At 37.1% G+C, this 21609-nt stretch overlaps 1 protein-coding gene across 1 annotated transcript in view; it reads left to right on the top strand.

Annotated features, from left to right (window-relative positions):
• Positions 1 to 21609, top strand: part of LRRC36 (leucine rich repeat containing 36) — a 48663-nt gene that overhangs the window by 7647 nt on the left and 19407 nt on the right. Inside the window, exons 2-5 of the mRNA XM_061172873.1 lie at positions 4905 to 5032; positions 7931 to 8123; positions 8916 to 9012; positions 11398 to 11486. Coding sequence (XP_061028856.1) covers positions 4905 to 5032; positions 7931 to 8123; positions 8916 to 9012; positions 11398 to 11486 — 507 coding nt within the window. The remainder of the gene's footprint in view (positions 1 to 4904; positions 5033 to 7930; positions 8124 to 8915; positions 9013 to 11397; positions 11487 to 21609) is intronic.

Here is a 21609-nt window from a genome sequence, read left to right as displayed (position 1 = left end):
AAATTAATTTATTTTATTTTTGGCTGTGTTGGGTCTTCATTGCTGTGCACGGTCTTTCTCTAGTTGTGGAGAGCGGGAGCTACTCTTCATTGCCGTGCACAGGCTTCTCATTGCGGTGGTTTCTCTTGTTGTGGAGCACAGGCTCTAGGCACGCGGGCTTCAGTAGTTGTGGCACTTGGGCTCAGTAGTTGTGGCTCGCAGGCTCTAGAGCACAGGCTCAGTAGTTGTGGCGCACGGGCTTAGTTGCTCCGCGGCATGTGGAATCTTCCGGACCAGGGCTCGAACTCGTGTCCCCTGCATTGGCAGGAGGATTCTTAACCACTGCGCCACCAGTGAAGTCCTTGACTAAATTTTTAATTGGGTTTTCTTATTTTTGAGCTTTAAGAGTTCTCTGTATATTTTGGATACTAGTCTTTTTTCAGATTTGTGTTTTGCATATATTTTTTCCCACTCTGTGTCTTGTCTTTTCAGTCTCTTAACAGTTTCCCAGTGTCTTTTGCAGAGCAGAAGTTTTAAATTTTAGTAAGTCCCACTTCTCAAGTTTTTCTTTCATGGATCATGCTTTTAGTGTTGTATTAAAAATTTATTGCCAGGACTTCCCTGGCAGTCCAGTGGTTAAGACTCTGTGCTCCCAATGCAGGGGGGGCATGGGTTTGATCCCTGGTCGGGGAACTAAGATCCTGCATGCTGCGCAGCACGGCCAAAAAATAATAATAATAAAAAATAAAAATTTACTGCCAAACCCAAAGTCACCTGGATTTTCTCCTTTGTTATCTTTGAGAAGTCTTACAGTTTTGTGTTTTACATTTAGATCCATTTTGAATTAATTTTTATGAAAGTTATAAGGTCTGTATCTAGATTTCTTTTATTTTCTTTTTGTATGTGGATGTCCAGTTGTTCTAGCACCATTTGTTGAAAGGCTATCCTTTTTCCACTGAATTGACTTTGTCAAAGAGCAATGGACTATACTTGTGTAGGTCTATTTCTGGGCTCTCTATTCTATCTGTTAATCTTTTTTTCTCTTCCAACACCACACTGTCTTGATTATTATAGTTCTAAAGTAAGATTTGAAGTCCAGTAGTATTAGTCCTCTGACTTTGTTTTTCTTCTTCAATGTTGTGTTGGCTCTTCTGGGTCTTTTGCCTTTTACATATAAACTTTAGAATCAGTTTGTTGATATCTACAAAATAACTTGCTGGGACATCATTCCTTTTTATGGGCTGAGTAATATTTTGTTGTATGGATATATACCACATTTTGTTTATCCATTCATCTATTGGTGGCCATTTGAGTTGTTTCTACCATTTGACTATTTTGAATAAAGCTGCTATGAACATGGATGTAGACATATCTGTTAGAGTCCTTGATTTCAATTTTTTTGAATACACATTCAGAAATGGAATTGTTCTACTGTTTATTTGGTTTTTGGATTTTGGGTTTTTTTGCTCTGATCTTCATTTCTGAAATGACCTTTCATTTTATTTTTATTATTTCTTGAATTCTGTCTTCTCCATTTTCAAATCTTCCTTATCTTTCCAGTAATCTTTCTGAATTTTTCTAATTCTAATTTACATTTTTCAGCAATTCTCAAACTTTTTGGTATCAGGATTCCATTACACTCGTAAATATTATTTAGAACTTCAAAGAGCTTTTATTAATGTGGATTATATCTACTTATATTTACCATATTTGAAATTGAAACAGAAAATTTAAAAATGTTTATTTAATTCATTAAAAGGTAACATAACATACCCGTTACATGTTAATGTATATAATGTTTTTTTAATGTCTTAATTGAAGACATCCAGATTCTCATATCTTCTTCTGTGTTAAATATGTTATGATATGTTGTTTTTGTTGAAATATAGATATATTTCATATATATATATACACAGTCATACAGATATATAGTTGGAAAAGGTGGGAGTATTTAAATAGCCTTTTCAGTGAATTTTCTTCTTTGATATGACATGAAAACTGAGCAAATGGTAGTTTCTCAAAGTTTAGTTGTATGTGGAATCTGAAACCATATCAATGAACTTTTTGTACTCTGTTACATTAAAATCCATTGGTAATCTTGCATTTATTTATTTTTATTTTTAATTATTTTAATTTTTGGCTGCGTCGGGTCTTAGTTGCAGCACATGGGATCTTTCCTTGTGGCGCACAGGCTTCTCTCTAATTGCGATGCACAGGCTGCAGAGCGTTTGGCCTCTTAGTTTGCGGCACACGGGCTCTCTAGTTGAGGCACGCGTGCTCAGTAGTTGTCGTGAGGGCTTAGTTGCCCCGTGGCACGTGGGATCCTAGTTCCCCGACCAGGTATCGAACCCGCGTCCCCTGAATTGGAAGGTGGACTCTTAATCACTGGACCACCAGGGAATTCCCCAGGTAATTTTGCATTTAAACAGATCTTTTACCCATGTATGATTTTGTAATAACATCAGGCATCCGTCATTTGAAAAATATTAACTCACTGAGTTATGTCTGTCTTCCAAATACTGACAAATTTCATTTTGTAACATTAAAAAATCATGTTTGTTAGTATCATCACAAATCTCATCAGAGAGATCTTTAGGTTTTGGAATCTATCAAGTTCATGGTGGCAAATACAAGTTTATCAAAATTCTAATTTCAGCTTGGAAGCTCATATGTTATAATTGACAACAGTTGCTGTCACTTGTCTTCCTGAAGTGACAGCCTCACTTTCTTTATTTTCAAGGAAATGTCTGCCAACTATTCAAGTCTGAATAACCATAGTATGTCAGATTTTTCGGGTAAAAATGGTGTTCTAAAAAAAAAAGGGGGGTTAGTTAAGCTGGCATCTCAAAATCCACACAAGTGTTTTCCCTCAAGGCATCCACCATACTTCAGTATTAAGCAGAAGTACTTCATGCGTACTTCCCGTTTAGTCACACAATATAAAAAAGACGTACTCAAGCGTCAAGATTTACTAAAATTAACCATTTTTATTGCTTTTTTGAGGGCATTCTTAAGAGAAAGTGGCTTTTTTTTTTAACTGCAAGCATACAAGGGTGACGAATACAATGACTAAGAATGAAGTTTGATGCCACTGCCCTGACTCATCCTAAGGCCTCAGTAGTTTTTGCTTTTACACAGTATGTGCAAATATCAACACAGCAAAAAGAGCTATTAATGTTCTAATATTATTATGAAAATAATTTTTTAAAATAGTTTTGATTTTGTGGACCCCCTGTACATGTCTCAGGGACCTCCAGGGGTGTAGGGACCATGTTTTGAGAGCTGTTACATTTTGTTATGACGTCTTTTAGCTTTTGAAATTTGTTTTGAAATACTAAGTTAAAATTTTCATTTGTTTTGTGGATGTATCTTTTTGGAGTGCTTTCATTCTTTAAGGATGCTATTCTGCTCTTTTTTCTTTTTTGTTTTAATAACCTCATATAAAATTTAACTGTAAACCTTTTCTGTCTCTTTGTTAAAGTGCATTACGTTTTCTATACTTTTAGATGGGAAGAGTGGGCCAGAATAGCTTTTCTAGTTTCAAGGTTTTGGAGCTCCCTCTTCTGTTGTGTTCACAAAGTACTAAAAACAGGGCTTTAAACTTCTGGAGAACTGCCATCTCTGCTTCCCTCCCTGACTTGTATCTGGACCTTCTCTTTCTTTTGAACCTATTGTCTCTATCCCCTTCAATGTGGATTCTACTCCCACTGATTTCTCTCAGGGATGAGTCTTGCCTTGAAAGGGATCTTCAGTTTCATACTTTTTATAGTTTATAGGTCCTAGACTCCTTCAGTCTGCTCCAGCACCTTAAGAGCTTATTTCAGTGCAATCCCCTGGCAGTCACCTGCAAATGGGATTCTGCAGACACTCCTTCCAGTTTTGGTTGCTGTTCTCATTTTGGCCCACCACACTTGCCAGTGAGCTCCTATTGGCAGTTTTGAGATTCTCCTCTTTTCAGTGCTGTTAGAAGTCTAGTTGACATATATGTATGTATGTACATATGTATGTGTATATATATATTTATATATATATAGTATATATACACATATACCCACATATGTACATACACACACACATATATATTCTTTAAAACACAGTCACACACACACAGACACAGAGTCATACTTTTCCCTCACTTAATGTCTTGGAGATCTTTCCATATGAGCATCTACAAATCTACCTCATTCTTTTTAATGACTGCATAACAATAATTAACATGTATATAGCACCATGTGTCAGGCACTATTCTAAGTTTTGTATACACACACATATATATGTATATATCTTTATATACACACATATATATATTCATTTAATCCCTACAACATCTTGTGAGGTAAGTACTGTTATTATCTCCATTTTACAGATAAGGAAACCGATGCACAGAGAAGTTAAGTGACTTGTACAAGGTCACAGATCTAGTACATTGTCCATCGTATCAATGAACTGCTGCTTAAGCCATCTAGTTCTACTCTTCTCCTGATGGGCTCTTTGACAATTTTCTTTTTCTCCTTTTCCTCCCTCCCTCCCTCCCTCCCTCCCTTCCTTCCTCCTAAAACTTTCCTGTGATTGACATCCTTCTGGTCTACGTTATATATCCTGGCAAAATGTTGTGAATATCATCTATAGGGCTAAATCCTCGCAGTGGGATTGCTGAATTTGTTTGTTTGTTTTGAGAACTTTTGGAGACTTTTACTACATCCTTCAGGGTAATTAGAGAACTCAAGGGTTCTGTAAAACCAAGGCTTGGCGTCACTGCGTAAGACCATATTGATGCTTTTAAAAGTATGATCTGATCTTCTTATGAGCCTTGAATGTAGGATCTTTCACAGATGAGATACGGGAGGAAGGAAGGCCTGTTTTCAGTGACTCTGCTCTTTATCCAAGCAGAGATCATAATATATCTACTGATGATCTCTTTTCAGAACTGGTGGAGTCTCTTTCATTGCAGGGATCTTACGCTGGAAAAATCCATTCCATTGGTGATGCCTTCAGAAATTTTAAAAGTCTCCGATCCTTAGATTTATCAAGAAATTTGATCACTAGCCTGAAGGTAAGTTCTATATTCTATGACCAGTCTGTTTATTTTTTTGATGAGAAGAAATAAAAGATAGATAAATCAGCCTGGGGAATATAGCATCTTCCTTTTAAATGTTTCCAAACTAAATTTTACTATTCACTGTAAAATTCTTTTATGTTTGACATTTTTTTATTATAAAATATTGGGAAAAAATTCCTTTTATACTGAGAGAAAACTATATTAAACTATCACTGCCTAGGGCAATAGTACAATTTTTTTAAAAATTTTTTTAAAAAATTTATTTATGGCTGTGTTGGGTCAATAGTACAATTTTTAATGTGTGTTAAAAAATTATGAGGAGCACTCTTAAAAGTACAGATTCTTGGGAATTCCCTGGTGGTCCAGTAATTAGGACTCTGTGCTTTCATTGCTGAGGGCACGGGTTCAATCCCTGGTCAGGGAACTAAGATTCTACAAGCTATGCGGCATGGCCAAAAAAAAAATAATAATAATAAATAAATATATAATAATAATAATAATAATAAGAGTACAGAGTCTTAGTCCCTATTCCGAGAGAGACTCTAAGTTAATAAATCTGTGGTGGGTCCAGGACATTCCCAGGGGATTCTGATGATGTTGGTGCATGGCCTAAGTTGCTACTGTGAGTTTTTTCTAGGAGGGGGAGGAAATGATGGTCTTGAAAACAAAAATTTCCAGGCCAGGAGATGGTGGAGCAGAGGGCAGTTTAGGAAAGTAGGTGGGAGCATGCTTAAGCAGAAAGTGTGAGGATTAGCAAACACACAGAAAGAGCTCTACAAATATAAACGCCCGCACACACAGAGATGGAAGTTTTATTTTCTTTGCATAGACCCCCAAATGGTATTTCTTCCACTGTTCCCTTTTTGCCCAGCTATGGGGCTGTCTTGATAAAGCCCTTCTGTGCAAGACTGAAGGTGAAAGACTTACAGATTCTATCCAGGATTGGTTAATGATCTGGATTATTCCTCCAGTTTTGCATTTCTTAGGGGAAACTTGTTCAACAACACAAACTAGACCCAATCTCAAGGTCTAAGACTAAGGGCCCCGAAAGAAGAAATCCAAGCTAGATCAAATTTCCAACTAGGATTCTAAAAGCAGAAATTCCAAGTTGAACTAGGTCTTTAGACTCTTTGATAACAGCCCTTTGTATTTGGCCCACAAATTTCAGAAAGTATTAGTACAGAGTTATTTAGGTCTCCTCTTCTCATATGTATTTTTATCTGATTGTTCTTTTCAGACTAAAAAAAAATTGAGTGAACATTGCTGTCATTTGCTTTTGTACTCTCTTTTGTTCCATTTCTGTAAATTGGCTGAAAACTGTTGTGAAGATTAATCAAATTAGCACGTGTAATCAAATATTACATATATAAGACTCCTGTAGTGTTTGGCATATAGGAAGCACTTAATAAATGTTAGTTTTACAAATTTTTTTGCATCTATGATTTATCTGCATGTATTCATCTCTAGCAGCTCTGAATCATTTTGCTTAATTTTCCCAGGGGAGAGATGTTTTGTGTTTAGTTCTAGTGTAGCGTTGGGGAATACATGAATTTATGCCAACTGGGAAACATGAGAGGAGGATAAGAATTGTTCCCTTGACTTTTACAATGAGACATTAAAAGATTACTTGAGCTGGGACATCAGACACATTTAAAGACAGTCCTAATGGTGTACTGCCCTGAGAGTGAGGCCAAAAGCACTGATAAATATTCCCAACCATTGACCTTTTCACAATGTAGAAGTTAGTGGAACTGAAAAAAGCCAGAAAGAAATGCATCCAACTGTAAACAGTGTTCTATTCAGAAATGTTTTGAATATATCTTTGAGTTTTCTAAACTTCCTGCAATTATAAAAAGGTTAATTTTAAATGAGAGGAGAATAAAAACATTATTTTATAAATACATGATGGAAAATAATTTTACCTTTCTGAAATAACTCTCAATGACAGAGTTCCTTTTATGGTAACCATTTTTACTACTAACAGTATGTGATTATACATATATGTACATGTTTTGAAATATTGTCCTGAAATTTAGTGTTGGGCACAAGCACCTAACTAGCCAAATACATGAAAATTAAACAATTATTTTCGATAGTAGGTTTTAGCAAAGGAGAAAAATTGTGGCTTTTCCTCTCCAGTGTCCCAGTTCTGATTGTACTGTTGCTAGAGAAGTGGGGGGAGGGGGCGGGGTTGCTAAGTCCACAGAAATAGAACAGAAGAAGGCAGAACATTTCTACCAAGGAGAACTGACTGATTGGAGGATGGGGAGCTTGTGGGGTGGCAGTAACTCTGAAGGGGGAAACAAGGACAAAAGGGTCTCCAGACTGGTCCAGCAGGGAAGACTTGGAGATCGCATTGTTTTGTTTTGCCATATAGTCCATTCACCCTAAAAGTGAGGTCTTGAGATATAAGAACATATACATACACACTTAATTTTTTTCCCTGCCGTTCTCCCCAGAACCATCTCTCTTTTGCCTCTCTCCCTCCCTCTTTTAAATTGAGGTGCTCCTGGGGTCAGGAGAGTGGTTATAGCAAGGGTGAGAGAAGTGCAAAAGTGACTTGGCTTGGCTACCACTGAGAAGGATTGGATTGGGAGAGTGATGGGGGGCAACAGAAGTAGAGAACTGACAGCAGTTATTTGGATGTCAGAGCTTATAAAGGAGGAAATGTATGATATCTATGAATTATTTAATGTATAGCACATCCAGTACCCATGGGCTGCAGCATTCTTATTCTCAGGCAACTAAATGGGAATTTCAACCCTGCCTTTCTCATAGGTGTCTCAGGTAACTGTTTAAGGATGGAAAGTAATAGTTGTATTTCCATCTTTATCTGTGAGATTCCTAGTGCTTCCCAATGTGCAGTTTCACAATGTAGTCTTTTCCTTGCAGGGCATCCAGTATTTATGTTCACTCCAAGACCTGAATTTATATTATAACAACATTCCTTCATTAGTGGAGGTGTCCCGCCTACAGCCTTTACCCTTCCTCAAAGAACTAGATTTGAGACTCAATCCTGTTGTCAGGAAAGATACAGATTATAGGCTCTTTGCTGTGTACACGCTACAAACTCTGGAGAAACTGGGTGAGACCCTCCTCCCCTGTTCTTTGCCCCAGAATCTTACTTTAAACCAGCTGCCTCCTAACCTTTTGGATGTTGGCCCAGAGTGTGCACTGGCAGGATATATTTGTTTATTAGTCAATATTTATGTAACTCTTTTGTTTTGGCAGGATGTAGGACAAGTCCTTTTATTGTTTATTGAATGACAGTCTATGATTTTATCAGTTACTTCCAGCTTTAGTTTTCTTCAGTTGATGGTTTCACCACCACTTCCTCCCCAACAAAAAGTTTCCAGGTTGAGATTTATTTTTCCAGGTGCCCCAACTTTGTAACTGAATTAGCAACAGAAAATGAATACAACAACTCTTTGGGGCTTAGTTGTCAAGGAACAATAAATATTCCTTTAAATGAGTTAGTCTGTATTTCTTTATAATTTTATTGTTGAGTATACATTTCTTGTTGATATAAACTTCTATGTTACATGCCCCTGGGAAAGTTATTATAGAGGGACTAAGAAAAGTCTTTCAGAAATGGTGTAACTTTCAGCCTTAAGATTAGGCCATTTGGATTGTTTGCTGACCAAGCTGTACTTTGCTGCAGAGGTAGTTACACTTATGTGGCAGTTGTTGCTATGGTGTCCCTGTAGTCTCCCTGAGTTACTAGTGCTCCAGTGACAACATAATAGCATTATTCTGTGACCCATCTCTAACAAAAGATGAGACTGATCTTTAGTTTTTACTCTGTGAATATGCTTTGCTGACCTATTACTGTTTACTCCAAAAAGAAACATGCTCAGACCACGGTTTTTGCCTCTAGATGACCGAGCTGTACGAGAAAGTGAGAGAAAGGCTGCCAAGCTGCATTTTAGTCAGTTGGGTAACAATGAAAATTTTCTTTTAGAGGTGGAAAAAAGGTAAGAAGATTTTTTACAAAAATTTTTTTTAGTTTGGTTCTGGACAGAGAATAGTGAATTCCTGCTTAACTTTCTTCATTTTGCAGCAGAAATCTCTACAAGTTGTAAGAATCCTCAGATCAGAAATGAAAGTATCTATGCAACATTTTGAGATTTGTCTGGGGTGAGAATCTGGCCCTCAGTGGTACATTTCTGCTTTCTTGAACTATTGGGTCTTCTTTGGATATAATCGTTGTACATTCTCTAAAGTTGTTGTTCAAAGTTTATAGATAGGGATATTATGGGATTACTTATCATCCCCATAAATGTATACCAACCCTTTCTTGGTAGAGTTATAAATCAGTACATGGTCTTTTCCCATTGAATTAGGAGGATTACGTTACCATGGGCAGGGTTGTTAGAGATAAATTTGTTGAAGAATGATAAGGGAAGCATTTCTGTACAAAACCAAAAGTAAATGGACCTTTAAGCTCTAAAGTATCTGAATGGTAGATTTTTTTCTATTTCTTATTACCAAAATTCTATCAAAGTAAGGTACCATATCTTCTACCCCAAAACTCATGCTTTTAAAAAAAAGTTGCTTTATTATTTTTGAAAAATAGAAGTTTATTATAAACAATTTAAATAATACCGAAGTACAGGGAAAAAAAGTCAAAATCACCCCATATTTTGCTACCGAGTTAACTACTAGTAATGTTTGGTATACATCCTTCCAGACATCTGTGTACCTCTATACACATGTAGATGTATCTATTAGTACTTTTTTCTGATGGTAAAAGTAATGTGGGTTTATTGTTGAGAATATGGAAAGTAGAGAAAAAAACAAGGAATAAGCCACTCATAATCCCACTACCCAGAAATAAATACTAATTATATTATGGTAAATATCCTCTTAGTCTTAGGTGTATGTATGTGTGTGTGTGTGTGTGTGTGTGTGTGTGTTTTGTGTGTGCATGTTTATATATTATAACAATATATAACATTATATATTATATAATCAATATGTAAGTATAAAATAATAAATATATTACATTTATTTTATAGTAATTTTCTTCCTATACATACCATTTTTAATTTGATAAAATATGAAAATATCCACACAACATTAAATATTCTTCCCCAGAATGTTTTTTATTTGTTTACTTCTTTATTGTCTTTCCCCTCCACTAGACCATAGCTCCATGAGAACAAAGACCTTGCTTGTCTTGTTTACTGCAGTATCCCTAGTGCCTAGAACAATGTCTGGCCCATATAAGGTGCTAAGGAGTAATTTGTTGAATGATGAATGAATGAAGTCAGTGCCTGTTGGCCTGGGATCTTGCTCTTTTCCACTGACTTTGCCTGTCTCTGCTCTGATCCATTATATATTTTATAATGTAATCCTCAGAGAGCAGCCTTAGTTCCCTATTTTTTTAAGCTCCCTTTTTTTTAAAGTCAAGTTTATTGAGGTTAATTTACACAGACTAAAATTCACCCTGCTGTAGAAAGAAATGGAATGTGTCTTAAAAATTATTTGTGTATGTACTTTGTAAATTAATTCCTATTTTATATGCATTGGGGTACCTTGTTTACTATAGAAATCCAAAGATGAGTTAATGTATAACTGAATAAACTTACTAGTGAGGCAAATAATTTTCACCACTATATTTCTGTTTAGTTACCTTATAGTGACTGCAAAAACAGAGGTAAAATGTTGCTCAAGTGCCCGGTATTAACATTAATACTTTATAAGCTCTCCAACCTTGGGTGGAGGTTTTTTTTTAAAGCCTTTCTGAGTCCCAGGTCCCCCAACCTATAAAATGGTGATAATATATTAATAGGAGAGCTTTTATGATTAAATGAAATGGTGGGTGTAAAGTGCCTGGCTTATAGTCTAGGCTGTCTGTACTTACTGTATTTTCCAATCTGTACTTCCCAATCTTACTATACTGCATCAACCAACTGCAAACACTTGCCTTTCTTGTCTCTTTTTCAAACTAATAGCTATAGTTGTCTCCATTATAATTCTTGGTAAAAGAACCTTCTTTTCTGTGTCCTAACTATGAGTTTTTTAATACAAAAGAAAATATTATTATTTTATAATATGAAATACTATTCCCTCAATCACCCAGACCTAAGTTTGTGTCAAGAAAACAGAGTAAGTTCTGAACTTTCTGGCTTTCATGCTTTAAAAGCTGAACTATAGTGTCTTTCTCTCTCATTATTCCCAATGAAAATATGACTTTTTAAAAAATAGCTTTAACTGAAATATTTGTGAAAATAATATGTTCTAGAGCATTTGAAAAAAAAAAATCTGATCACCCTGAAATAATGTTTTCTAAATAGCCTTTACTGGTGCTCTCAGAAGCTTCTTTTGAGTTTTAAATAAATTATTCGATGTGATAGCTCTAGGGAGAAGACAGTGAAAAACTGTGTAGCAAATGAGAGCACTGCATCAAAAGTCAGCACTGATGTTGATAACAGGATTGAAACTGGTAAGTTTTTCCTTTCTGATCACAAAACGATTAAAACATTAGTTGTTTCTGTTTTCATGGCCAATCTTGAGTAGGATGAAGACAAAATAGTTGAGAGATAACACACATTTGAAGAAAGCACAAGATTTACTGGCTTGTATTTTTCCTCTTTTCTTTCACTGCCAGAAGGGCCCTGTTTACTGAGCAGGCCTAAGCCAAAACCCATCAAAGTGCACAAGCTGTACTCAGAGAGTTCAATTTCACTTACATCACTTTATATCATTAGGACATCCTAAAAATTGCATTGCCGATCTCCACAGGATTCACTAACCAGAGACTCAGGACTCATCTGCATCAATGCAGCTCACACCCTTAGCCTTCTGGGCTTCTCCACCTTGAACCTTTGCAGCTACAGAATCTCTTGTGTTTGTGCTATATTCTTGGGGATTGTTGCCCGTACACACTATTGGTAATCCAATGTAAATAAGGTGGTTATGCCACATTAATGGTCATGCCACAGGCTAGGAGAAAGCTTTCCACTGGAGAAATTGCATTCAGTGTGCCCTTATAGATTAATTTGGTACTCATCAGATGACCTTTTAATTGAGAAAACTTTCTTTTATATCAAGGCCTATGTCCCTTTGAAGGGTCTATTGAATTATATACAAACTCTAAAAATTAATCCTTAAAATCTCAACAATAACTAATAGATTGACTATGTAGCTTAGACATTAAGGGTTTTCAGTTTGTAACATACAGTATTTTATTTCCTGACTTCTTATCTATCCATGTAGACTTTAATTGACAAGTTATTTTCACAGTATTTCATGGTAAAATAAACCATAGTGAGGTATGATTTTTATTTTCCTTTCTTGGAAGTCTCAGCACATGTAAGTCATGGACCATGGATTGCTCTACTTCCTCTTAAATAACATTTTTTATATTTCAAAATTGATGAAATTCTATTGTAATAATTTTGGAAAATACTGAAAAGCATGAAGAACAATATTTTAATCACTCAGAACCCTGTCCCCTAAAGAGAATCCCAGTTAATTTGGTATATAGCTTTCCTGGTTTTTTTCTAGGTACAAGCATTTATATATCCATTTCCAGAAAGACAAAGATACACTAAAGCATAGTTTGACTGCCTTTTTTTGTATGAGCTGAGTTAAACTTCATTTATATCATATTACATCATTAGCACACACAGAGTCACTCCATGAATTAAAACGTTTTAAAGTGCACAGTCTTTACTGAGAACAAACTGCTTTACTAGACACAGGGCCCATTTCTAAAGGTTCTTGGAAGCTCCAGCTGTTGCTGGAATTTTTTTTAATGTAAAATTTATTTTGCCATGTTGAAACGTTAAAGAGCTTTGCTTTCCCCTGAAAATTATGTTTGTGCCAGATCCCTGGGGAGTGTTGCCTGTAAGCACTGTTGGTAATCCAATATGACTAAAGTAGTTATACATTAATGGTCGTGCCACAGGCTAGGAGAAAACTTTCTGAAAAATATTTCCCACTAGCTCAATTGTTCAAAACAGTGCTTTCTACCAATCATTTAGGATGGCAGGGAAACTCACTGTCATGGATCCTCATCCTAGTCTCCTAACCACATAATCTTTGACTCTTTCAAAGTTCCCTGTCTCTTTTCCCATACCCCTAAAATAAGCATACCTAGGCTATGCCTTCAGACTCTCTTCTTTCTCTACTCTTTGCCCTATTGATCTCATCTATTTCCACAGCTTGCTTTATTTCCTCCCTGTAGATGACTCTTAAATATGTTGGTCTAGCTTTGACAACTTGTACCAGTGTCTCTGCACCAGTCCCCCATTTCTGTTGACCAACTATTAATGTACACTTGGAATCACCACTGAATAATTTTCCAGCCCCTCAAGCTAAACATGTTTAAAAACCAAATGAACCCCTTTCCTCCAGCCCTAAACAGCTCTTAGGGTTTCATTAGTGTTACCACCACTTTCCCATTACTGAGGCTCAGAACCAGAGCAGGGTTTGATGCTGCCCCTCCCCTAAAGTCCAGCTGAATGTTCATACCTTAGACTATGATTCACAATTAACAAGCCTTCTTTTCCCTTTCCTAATAGTCTCTTAACAGGCATGCCTATCATTTACTGAGTATAGACTCTGGGCCAGGCCCTGTGTATTATCTCATTTAATCCTCACAACAATCTTGAAGGTGGTTATAATTATCCTTGTTTTACACATGAGGAAACTGAGGCCCAAAGAGGTGAAATAACTTGCTCTAATTATGCAGTAAGTGGTAGAGCTGGGATGCAAACTCTAGTCCATCTGTCATCAAAGTCCTCTTAAACATTACACCATGCTGCCTCCCAGTCTCTCCTTTCATTCTCTTAAAACTCAGCTATGATTATTATACTTGCCTGCTCAAAAACTTGCATGACTCCCACTCATCTACTGAATTAAGAGTCCTTAATCTGACCCAAAGGGCTTCTCTAAATGGTGGCTGCAGGTTATCTCTTCAACCTACCCTGAAACCTTATCTCCTGTTTCTCAACTACAATATCCAATGCTTCAATCAAACCAAACCACTCCCTCCTCCTCACATAGTTCTTCCTTTTTCTCTCTTCTGCCCGTGAACTAATGCTGTCCCTTCTGCTTGGAATGCTTGAATCAAAATCCTGGTCTTTCTTTATGACCCAACTCAAAGTCCATTCTTTTTAGTGAAATTTTTTGATTCCTCGACCAAAATTCTTTTCCTTTTTTTGTAAACTCACATAATTTATCTTCTAGAACATATATTCTGGAAGTAGAAAATGCAGCCATTCCCTGAATCACTTGCAACATAATTAGGATAATGAGACAAACATGAAAGAGCTAAGTAACACAATTTCAGGCAGTGCATATGAAAACATCAAATGAATGATACAGATCAGTATTCCTCAAACTCAGGGTTGTGGACTCCTAGTCCAGGGATATATCTTAGAGGTCCATAGGCAGTGTGAGACCCTTTAATTTTGTGCTTTTGTTTGATGCAGTTTTGAAAAATATTTAAAAGATGTAAAAGCAAAAATACTCTTTTGCAGTATTAGTCTGCTATTTAAAAAATAGAATATTTTTTAGAACAGCTTTAGATTCACAGCAAAATTGAACAGAAGTACAGAATTCCCATATACCTCCTGCCTCCACACATGCAAGTCCTCCCCCATTACCAACGTCGGCATCAGAGTGGTGCTTTTGTTAGAACTGATGAATCTACAGTGACACATCATCACCCAAAGTCCTTAGTTTACTTTAGGGTTCATTCTTGGTGTTGTACATTCTATGGATTTGGCAAATGTATAATGACATGTATCTGCCATTTTAGTATCACACAGAATAGTTTCACTGCCCTATACTCTGTGCTCACCTAGCCATCCCTTTCTCGCCTTCTAACCCCTGGCAACCACTGATCTTTTTACCATCTCCATATTTTTTTTAATAGATTTATTTATTTTTATTTATTTATTTTTGGCAGCATTGGGTCTTCGTTTCTGCTCACAGGCTTTCTCTAGTTGTGGCGAGTGGGGGCTACTCTTCATTGCGGTGCGTGGGTTTCTTGTTGTGGTGGCTTCTCTTGTTGCAGAGCACGGGCTCTAGAGTGCAGGCTCGGTTAGTTGTGGCACGTTTTGTTTATCCATTTATTTGTTGATGGACACTTGGGTTGCTCCCATGTTTTAGCTATTGTGAATAATGCTGCTATGAACATGGGTATACAAATATCTCTCAAGACCCTGCTTTCGCTTCTTTGGGGTTTGCACCCAAAAGTGAAATTACTGGATCATATAGTAATTTTATTTTTAATTTTTTTAAGGAACTGCCATACTGTTGTCCATAGCAGCTGTACCATTTTATATTCCCACCAACAGTGCGCAAGAGTTCTGATTTCTCTACATCCTTACCGTTTGTTATTTTCTGTTTTTTTTATAGTAGCCATCCTAATGGGTGTGAGGTGGTATCTTGTATTTTTAATTTGTATTTCCCTAATGATCAGTGATGTTGAGTATTTTTTTGTGTGCTATTTGCCATTTGTATATCTTCGTTTGGAGAAATGTCTATTCAGGTCCTTTGTTATTGAATCAGGTTGTTTGTTTTTTTTTGTTGAGTGTTAGCAGTTCTCTATATATTCTAGCTATTAATCCCTTATCAGATATATGATTTGCGAATATTTTCTCCCATTCTGTGGGTTGCCTTGTTACTCTGTGGATATTGTTTTTAGAGGCACAAAATTTTTAATTTTTTAAAATAAATTTATTTATTTTATTTATTTTTGGCTGCGTTGGGTCTTTGTTGCTGTGTGCGGGCTTTCTCTAGTTGCTGCGAGCAGGGGCTACTCTTCGTAGCAGTGCACGGGCTTCTCGTTGCGGTGGCTTCTCTTGTTGCGGAGCACGGGCTCTAGGCATGCGGGCTTCAGTAGTTGTGGCATGTGGGCTCAGTAGTTGTGGCACGTGGGCTCAGTAGTTGTGGCTCGCGGGCTCTAGAGCGCAGGCTCAGCAGTTGTGGCGCACGGCCTTAGTTGCTCCACGGCATGTGGGATCTTCCTGGACCAGGGCTTGAACCCGTGTGCCCTGCATTGGCAGGCGGATTCTTAACCACTGTGCCACCAGGGAAGCCCCTTAATTTTTCATGATGTTCAATTTGTCTATTTTTTCTTTCGTTGCTTTGCTTTTGGTGTCACATTGCCAAATCCAGTGTCATGAAGCATTTTCCCTATGTTTTCTTCTAAGAGTTTTATAGTTTAAGGTGTTACATTTAGGTCTTTGGTCCATTCTGAGTTAATTTTTGTGTATGTGTTAGGTAAGGGTCCAGCTTCATTCTTTTGCAAGAGGAATGAGGGATGGGTAGCTGCTACTTTGCTAAGAACTGAAATTAAGCAAAATTAACCCTAATTTACCTTCCACATCTTCCCCCAGAAGTTGCAAGTCTTCAATAGACTTCAGAATTCCAAAATAGTTACGACAGAATTCTGCCAGTGCAGTTGTTGCCTAGGTGGGAGACAGATGCAAGATGCTTCTTACTCTGCCATCTTCCCCTGTCTCCACAGTTTTGCCTTTTCCAGAATGTCATATAGTTGGAATCGTACAGTATGTAGCCTTTTCAGATTGGCTTCATCTACTTAGTAATATGCATTGAAGTTTCCTCCATATTTTTTCATGGCTTGGTAGCTACTTTCTTTTTAGTGCTTAATAATATTCCATTATTATTATCTGGAATATTTGTTCATCCATTCACCTACTGAAGAACATCTTGATTGTTCCTAGGTTTTGGCAATTATGAAAAAAGCTGCTATAGACATCTATTTGCAGGTGTTTGTAGGGACATAAGCTTTCAACTCCTTTGGGTAAATACCAAGTGTTTAGTTTTGTAAGAAATTGCCAAACTGTCACCCAATATAATCTGCTTTTTAAAATATCTTTTTATACACTGAGTTTCTTAAATTGAAGTTTCTCAGACTGGATTCATATTCTCAGAGTTTATGAGGATGTTGAGTTTGAGAAACAGTAATGTAGATGGGCATATGTTATAGAGGCTCAGGGTGTGCTAGGAGCAAATGAGGAAAGGTTTTGTGGCAGGTAGAAGTTCATTTCTCCCTCATATAGAGATCCAGATGTTGGCAGTCTAGGGATGTTATTGGGGGTTCTAAGAGGTGAATAAAGGATATAGTGGAGGGCAACTGGCAATCTCTGACACAATGGATGTGAGAGCAATTCAGCGAACAAGTGTATATCTACTGGAAAATCCTGTGTTAGAGGCTAGGCGCATTAGGAAATGACACAACAGTGTCAGATCTTCAGATACTCCCACACCAGAGAGATTTATCATAGCTATTAGGTTACAAGTCAGGCTGAGACATGAGTTCGACTGTGATAGAGATAAAGAACTATGGGGGAGAGGCACTAGCAGTTAGTACTGACTGGGGACCTGGGAAAAGACTTCACAAAAAGGAGACATTTAGGTTGGGCAGTCAAATAGAATTCATTGGACATAGTTGGGCGTTCAGTGCATAGAGAAGTAGAAAAAACAGGTGTGACAGATTAGGAAATTGACTCAGCTTGTGACTGGAGCTAAGGTGCTTGACTAAAGCCAAGTTGCAAAGGGCCTCTTTACTAAACATTTTCATTTTATTCTCTTGAAAATGGGTAGCAAAGGTGTTTTAGATGGTAAGCATGATTAAGTGTGTGACTTAGAGAGATAACTCTAAATTGGAACAGTAGTCCCAATGGGAGATAATAAGGACATGTCCTGACATAGGGCAATAATAGCAGTGTGAATGCAAATGAGGAGGTACAGATTGATTAAATCCTTGAGGATATGAAAAGAAAACTTGGAGATAAAACATTAAGTGTTTTTACCTGCAATGTTTTGCTAGGGAGTCCAAACTCCAAAGAGTTGAATTTTGAATGAAATACATATCAGATATTTAAGGGGGAAAAACACAAGGTTACTTAGGCAGTCTGTTCGTGGTGGGAAAAAACTATAATTTCCTTTCATTATTATCATATCTACAATGGCTATCATATATTAATATATATTATATAGACTATAATATATATTATAATTTATATATACTAATAATATATGATAATATATATCATATATATTATTTCAAAAGTCGGGGATTAAGTTGTCCTCATTGGGGATAAGCAATTTAAGGGAAATGGCAAATCTTTATTTATTTTGGGTTTTTTTGTTTTGTTTTGTTTTAAATATTTATCTATTTATTTATTTGGCTGCGCTGGGTCTTAGTTGCAGCACGCAGGATCTTCATTGCCACGTGCGGGATCTTTAGTTGTGGCATGCGGACTCTTAGTTGCAGCATGGGAATCTAGTTCCCTGACCTGGGATCGAACCTGGGCCCCCTGCATTGGGAGTGTGGAGTCTTAACCACTGGACCACCAGGGAAGTCCCCTTCATTTATTTTGGAGGCTAGTGCTAGACCCATTATTTCTGCTCTCAAAATTTTATCTCAGTGGAATCTAGGGTACAAGATGTTTATTAGAGATCAATATCGAAAGGAAGGGGAGGAAGGAGAGTTGAGCAGAGGGACAGCTCTAGAGCAAGGACTGCCCCTGGGCCCCATTTGGTCACTGCATATGGACTGCCTCTGGAAGGGCATGACATCAGGAGGTAGTTCTCTGTAGCTGAGACACACTCTGAAGAGCAAATCAAGTCCTCCTTGAAAGGGATCTGGGTAGTGCATCTCTGTTTCTACCTCAGATGGGTTGCAAGGTTTTTGGCCAAATGTGTGAAGCAGGGCCTCATCCATCTAAGATTACTGGTAATTGAAGTAGCCAACTATTAGTTCTTTGCCACCAGCATCAGCATTATAAAGCCATTTCTCTGTCATTAAAAATATAAAACAATTTTCAGTGGTAAAATGATAATGAATTATGGTCCTATCACATTGGTTATATGGGTATAAAAACCTGGGCTGGACAACAATGTCATAAATACATTTGCTTTTGGAATTAAGTGTTGGATATATTTTACAGCTGAAGAAAAAGAAGAAAATAAATTGAAGTATAAGACAAGAAAAAAATTATCTCGGAATGCAAATTGTTTCTTTTTCCTGATTTTTCCTGACTGTGGTACATGACATGCTTAGTCATAATGTAGCAGAGCAAGGTGTCAGTTTATCTTTTTCAGGAGTGAGCGTATATCTTGAATATGACACCAAAAGTGTAACAACCAAAGAAAAAATAGTTGAGTCACACTTTATAAAAATTTAAAACTTTTGTGCTTCAAAGGACACTATCAAGAAAGTAAAAAAAGCTGGGGAATTCCCTGGCAGTCCAGTGGTTAGGACTTCGTGCTTCCACTGGAGGGAGCATGGGTTCCAACCCTGGTTGGGGAACTTACAAGATCCCTCATGCCACGCGGTGTGGCCAAAATAATAATAATAATAATTAATTAATTAAAAAAACAAAGAAAGTAAAAAAGCAACCCACAGAATGGGAGACAATATTTGCAAACCATATATCTGACAAGGGTCTAGTATCCATTCTATACAAAAAAACTCTTACAAATCAATAACAAAAAGACAAACAACCCAATTAGAAAATGGGCAAAAGATTGAATAGACATTTCTCTAAAGAAGTTACGCAACTAGCCAACAAGCACATGAAAGATGTTCAACATCACTAGCCATCAGGGAAATGCAAATCAAAACCACAAGGAAGATACCATTTCACACCCACTAGGATGGCTAGAATCAAACGGACAGATAACAAGTGACAGCAAAGATGTGGAGAAATTGGAACCCTCATACATTTCTGGTGGGAAAAGAAAATGGTATATCTTCTTTGGAAAACAATTTAGAAGTTCCTCAAAAAGTTAGAGTTACCATTTGACCCAGCAATTCCGCTCCTAGATATATACCCAAGAGAAATGAAAACATATATCCACACAAAGACTTGTACAGGAATGAAATCAGCATTATCCATAATAGCCAAAAAGTCTATCAACTGATGAATGGAGAAACAAAATAATGGCATATCCATATAAGGCATATTTTTCAGCCTAAAAAGTATTGAAGTACTGATACATGCTACAATGTTTATCTTGAAAGCATCATGCTACTTGACAGAAACCAGATACAAAAGGTCAAACATATTATTCCATCTACATGAAATGTCCAGAATAAGCAAATCCTATTTGATGTTTGCTAGGGGCTGGTGGGGAGGAGAGAATTGAGAGTGACAGTTAATTTGGTTTGTTTTGGGGTGAGGAAAGTGAAGGTGGTGATGGTTGTACAACTTTGTGAATACAGTAAAAATCACTGAATTGTATACTGTAAAAGGGTGACTTATATGGCATGTGCATTATATCTCAATTAAAATAAAGATTCCCCCCACCAAAAAAAGTGATTCTATAGAATTTGATAATTGATTGACATTTGAGATGAGTGAGAGAACATCAAAGAACAAGTTTCTATCTTCAGGGATTGGGTCAATAGTAATGCCAGTATTAAGACCAGGGTTAGGGATGGAGGTGGGGACCATCAGCAGAAGTAGGCCTGGAAGTGAAGATTATGAGTTCGATTTAGAAAATACTTGTGAATTCTCTGGTGGTCCAGTGGTTAGGACTCAGCACTTTCACTGCTGGGCCCGGATTCAATCCGTGGTCGGGGAATTAAGATCCCACAAGACGTGCGGTGTGGCCAAAAAAGAAAAAAAAAAAAAGAAAATACTGACTTTTTAGTTGTCTATAGGGCACTCTTTGGGGGGCAGTTCAAAAAGCTTAAGTCTGGACATGAAACGACAGATCAGAGTTAAGAGATTTAAATTTAGGGTCATCCAGATTTGGGAGATAGCTGACACCAAAGAGAAGGTATGATAGCATTCAGCAAAGAGTTGGACCTTGGGGGATTTGTTTGAACCAAGAGGTAGGTTGAAAGAAAAAGAACCTGTGAATCTAAAAAAGAGCATTAGCAGGGTAGGAGAAAAACCAGGATGGAGCAGGGTCTTGGACACCTGGGAATTTTGTGTTGTTCTGTAGGAAAGGGGTAAGAGGAGCCTTGAACCCAAAGTCACAGCTTACTAACCATTCTAATTTTCTACTAAGAATCAGGTTAAAATCAGCAATTTCTGCTTCACCTAGTTTTGTTTTGTTTTGTTTTGTTTTCCTGTGTTGCTACTGCAAAGGAACCACAGAACATAAACTTTGACAGCTTATATCACTTTGAGAAATACAGTTCTGTCAAGTACAAGGGTGGAAGAACATCTTGTATTGAAGTAGTAGGACATTTCATTCCCAAAAGGCAACTCAGAAATAAGAAGCATTTTAGAGCTCCAAATGGACTGAAGGGCTGGATTTTCAAAAGGCTGGCTTTATTCTCACTCTGTATTCTCAGTTGCCCTGCCTTATAGTAGCTTTCTGTTGCCAGAGCCTGAACATGGGAACTAGCAGAAGAGCACATTGTTTGACTAAGGCCCAGATTTTGGAAACTATCTTAATTCTTATACAATCCTACTAGAGAAAAAAACCTCCCTAAACAAAAACCTCTTATCTTCATCCATGGGTCCCCCAGAAGACCCCAAATCCCAGAATTCTGCAATTAATAAGTATCGATCAAGGATATGCAAAAACTTTTGTACAAGTGTTACAATCTAATAGAAATCCTAACT

The sequence above is a fragment of the Eubalaena glacialis genome, chromosome 18 (assembly GCF_028564815.1).
Source record: "Eubalaena glacialis isolate mEubGla1 chromosome 18, mEubGla1.1.hap2.+ XY, whole genome shotgun sequence".
NCBI classification, from domain to species: Eukaryota; Metazoa; Chordata; class Mammalia; order Artiodactyla; family Balaenidae; genus Eubalaena; species Eubalaena glacialis.
Note: the sequence above shows the minus strand (reverse complement) of the source record. Positions and strands in the feature narration are given on the sequence as shown.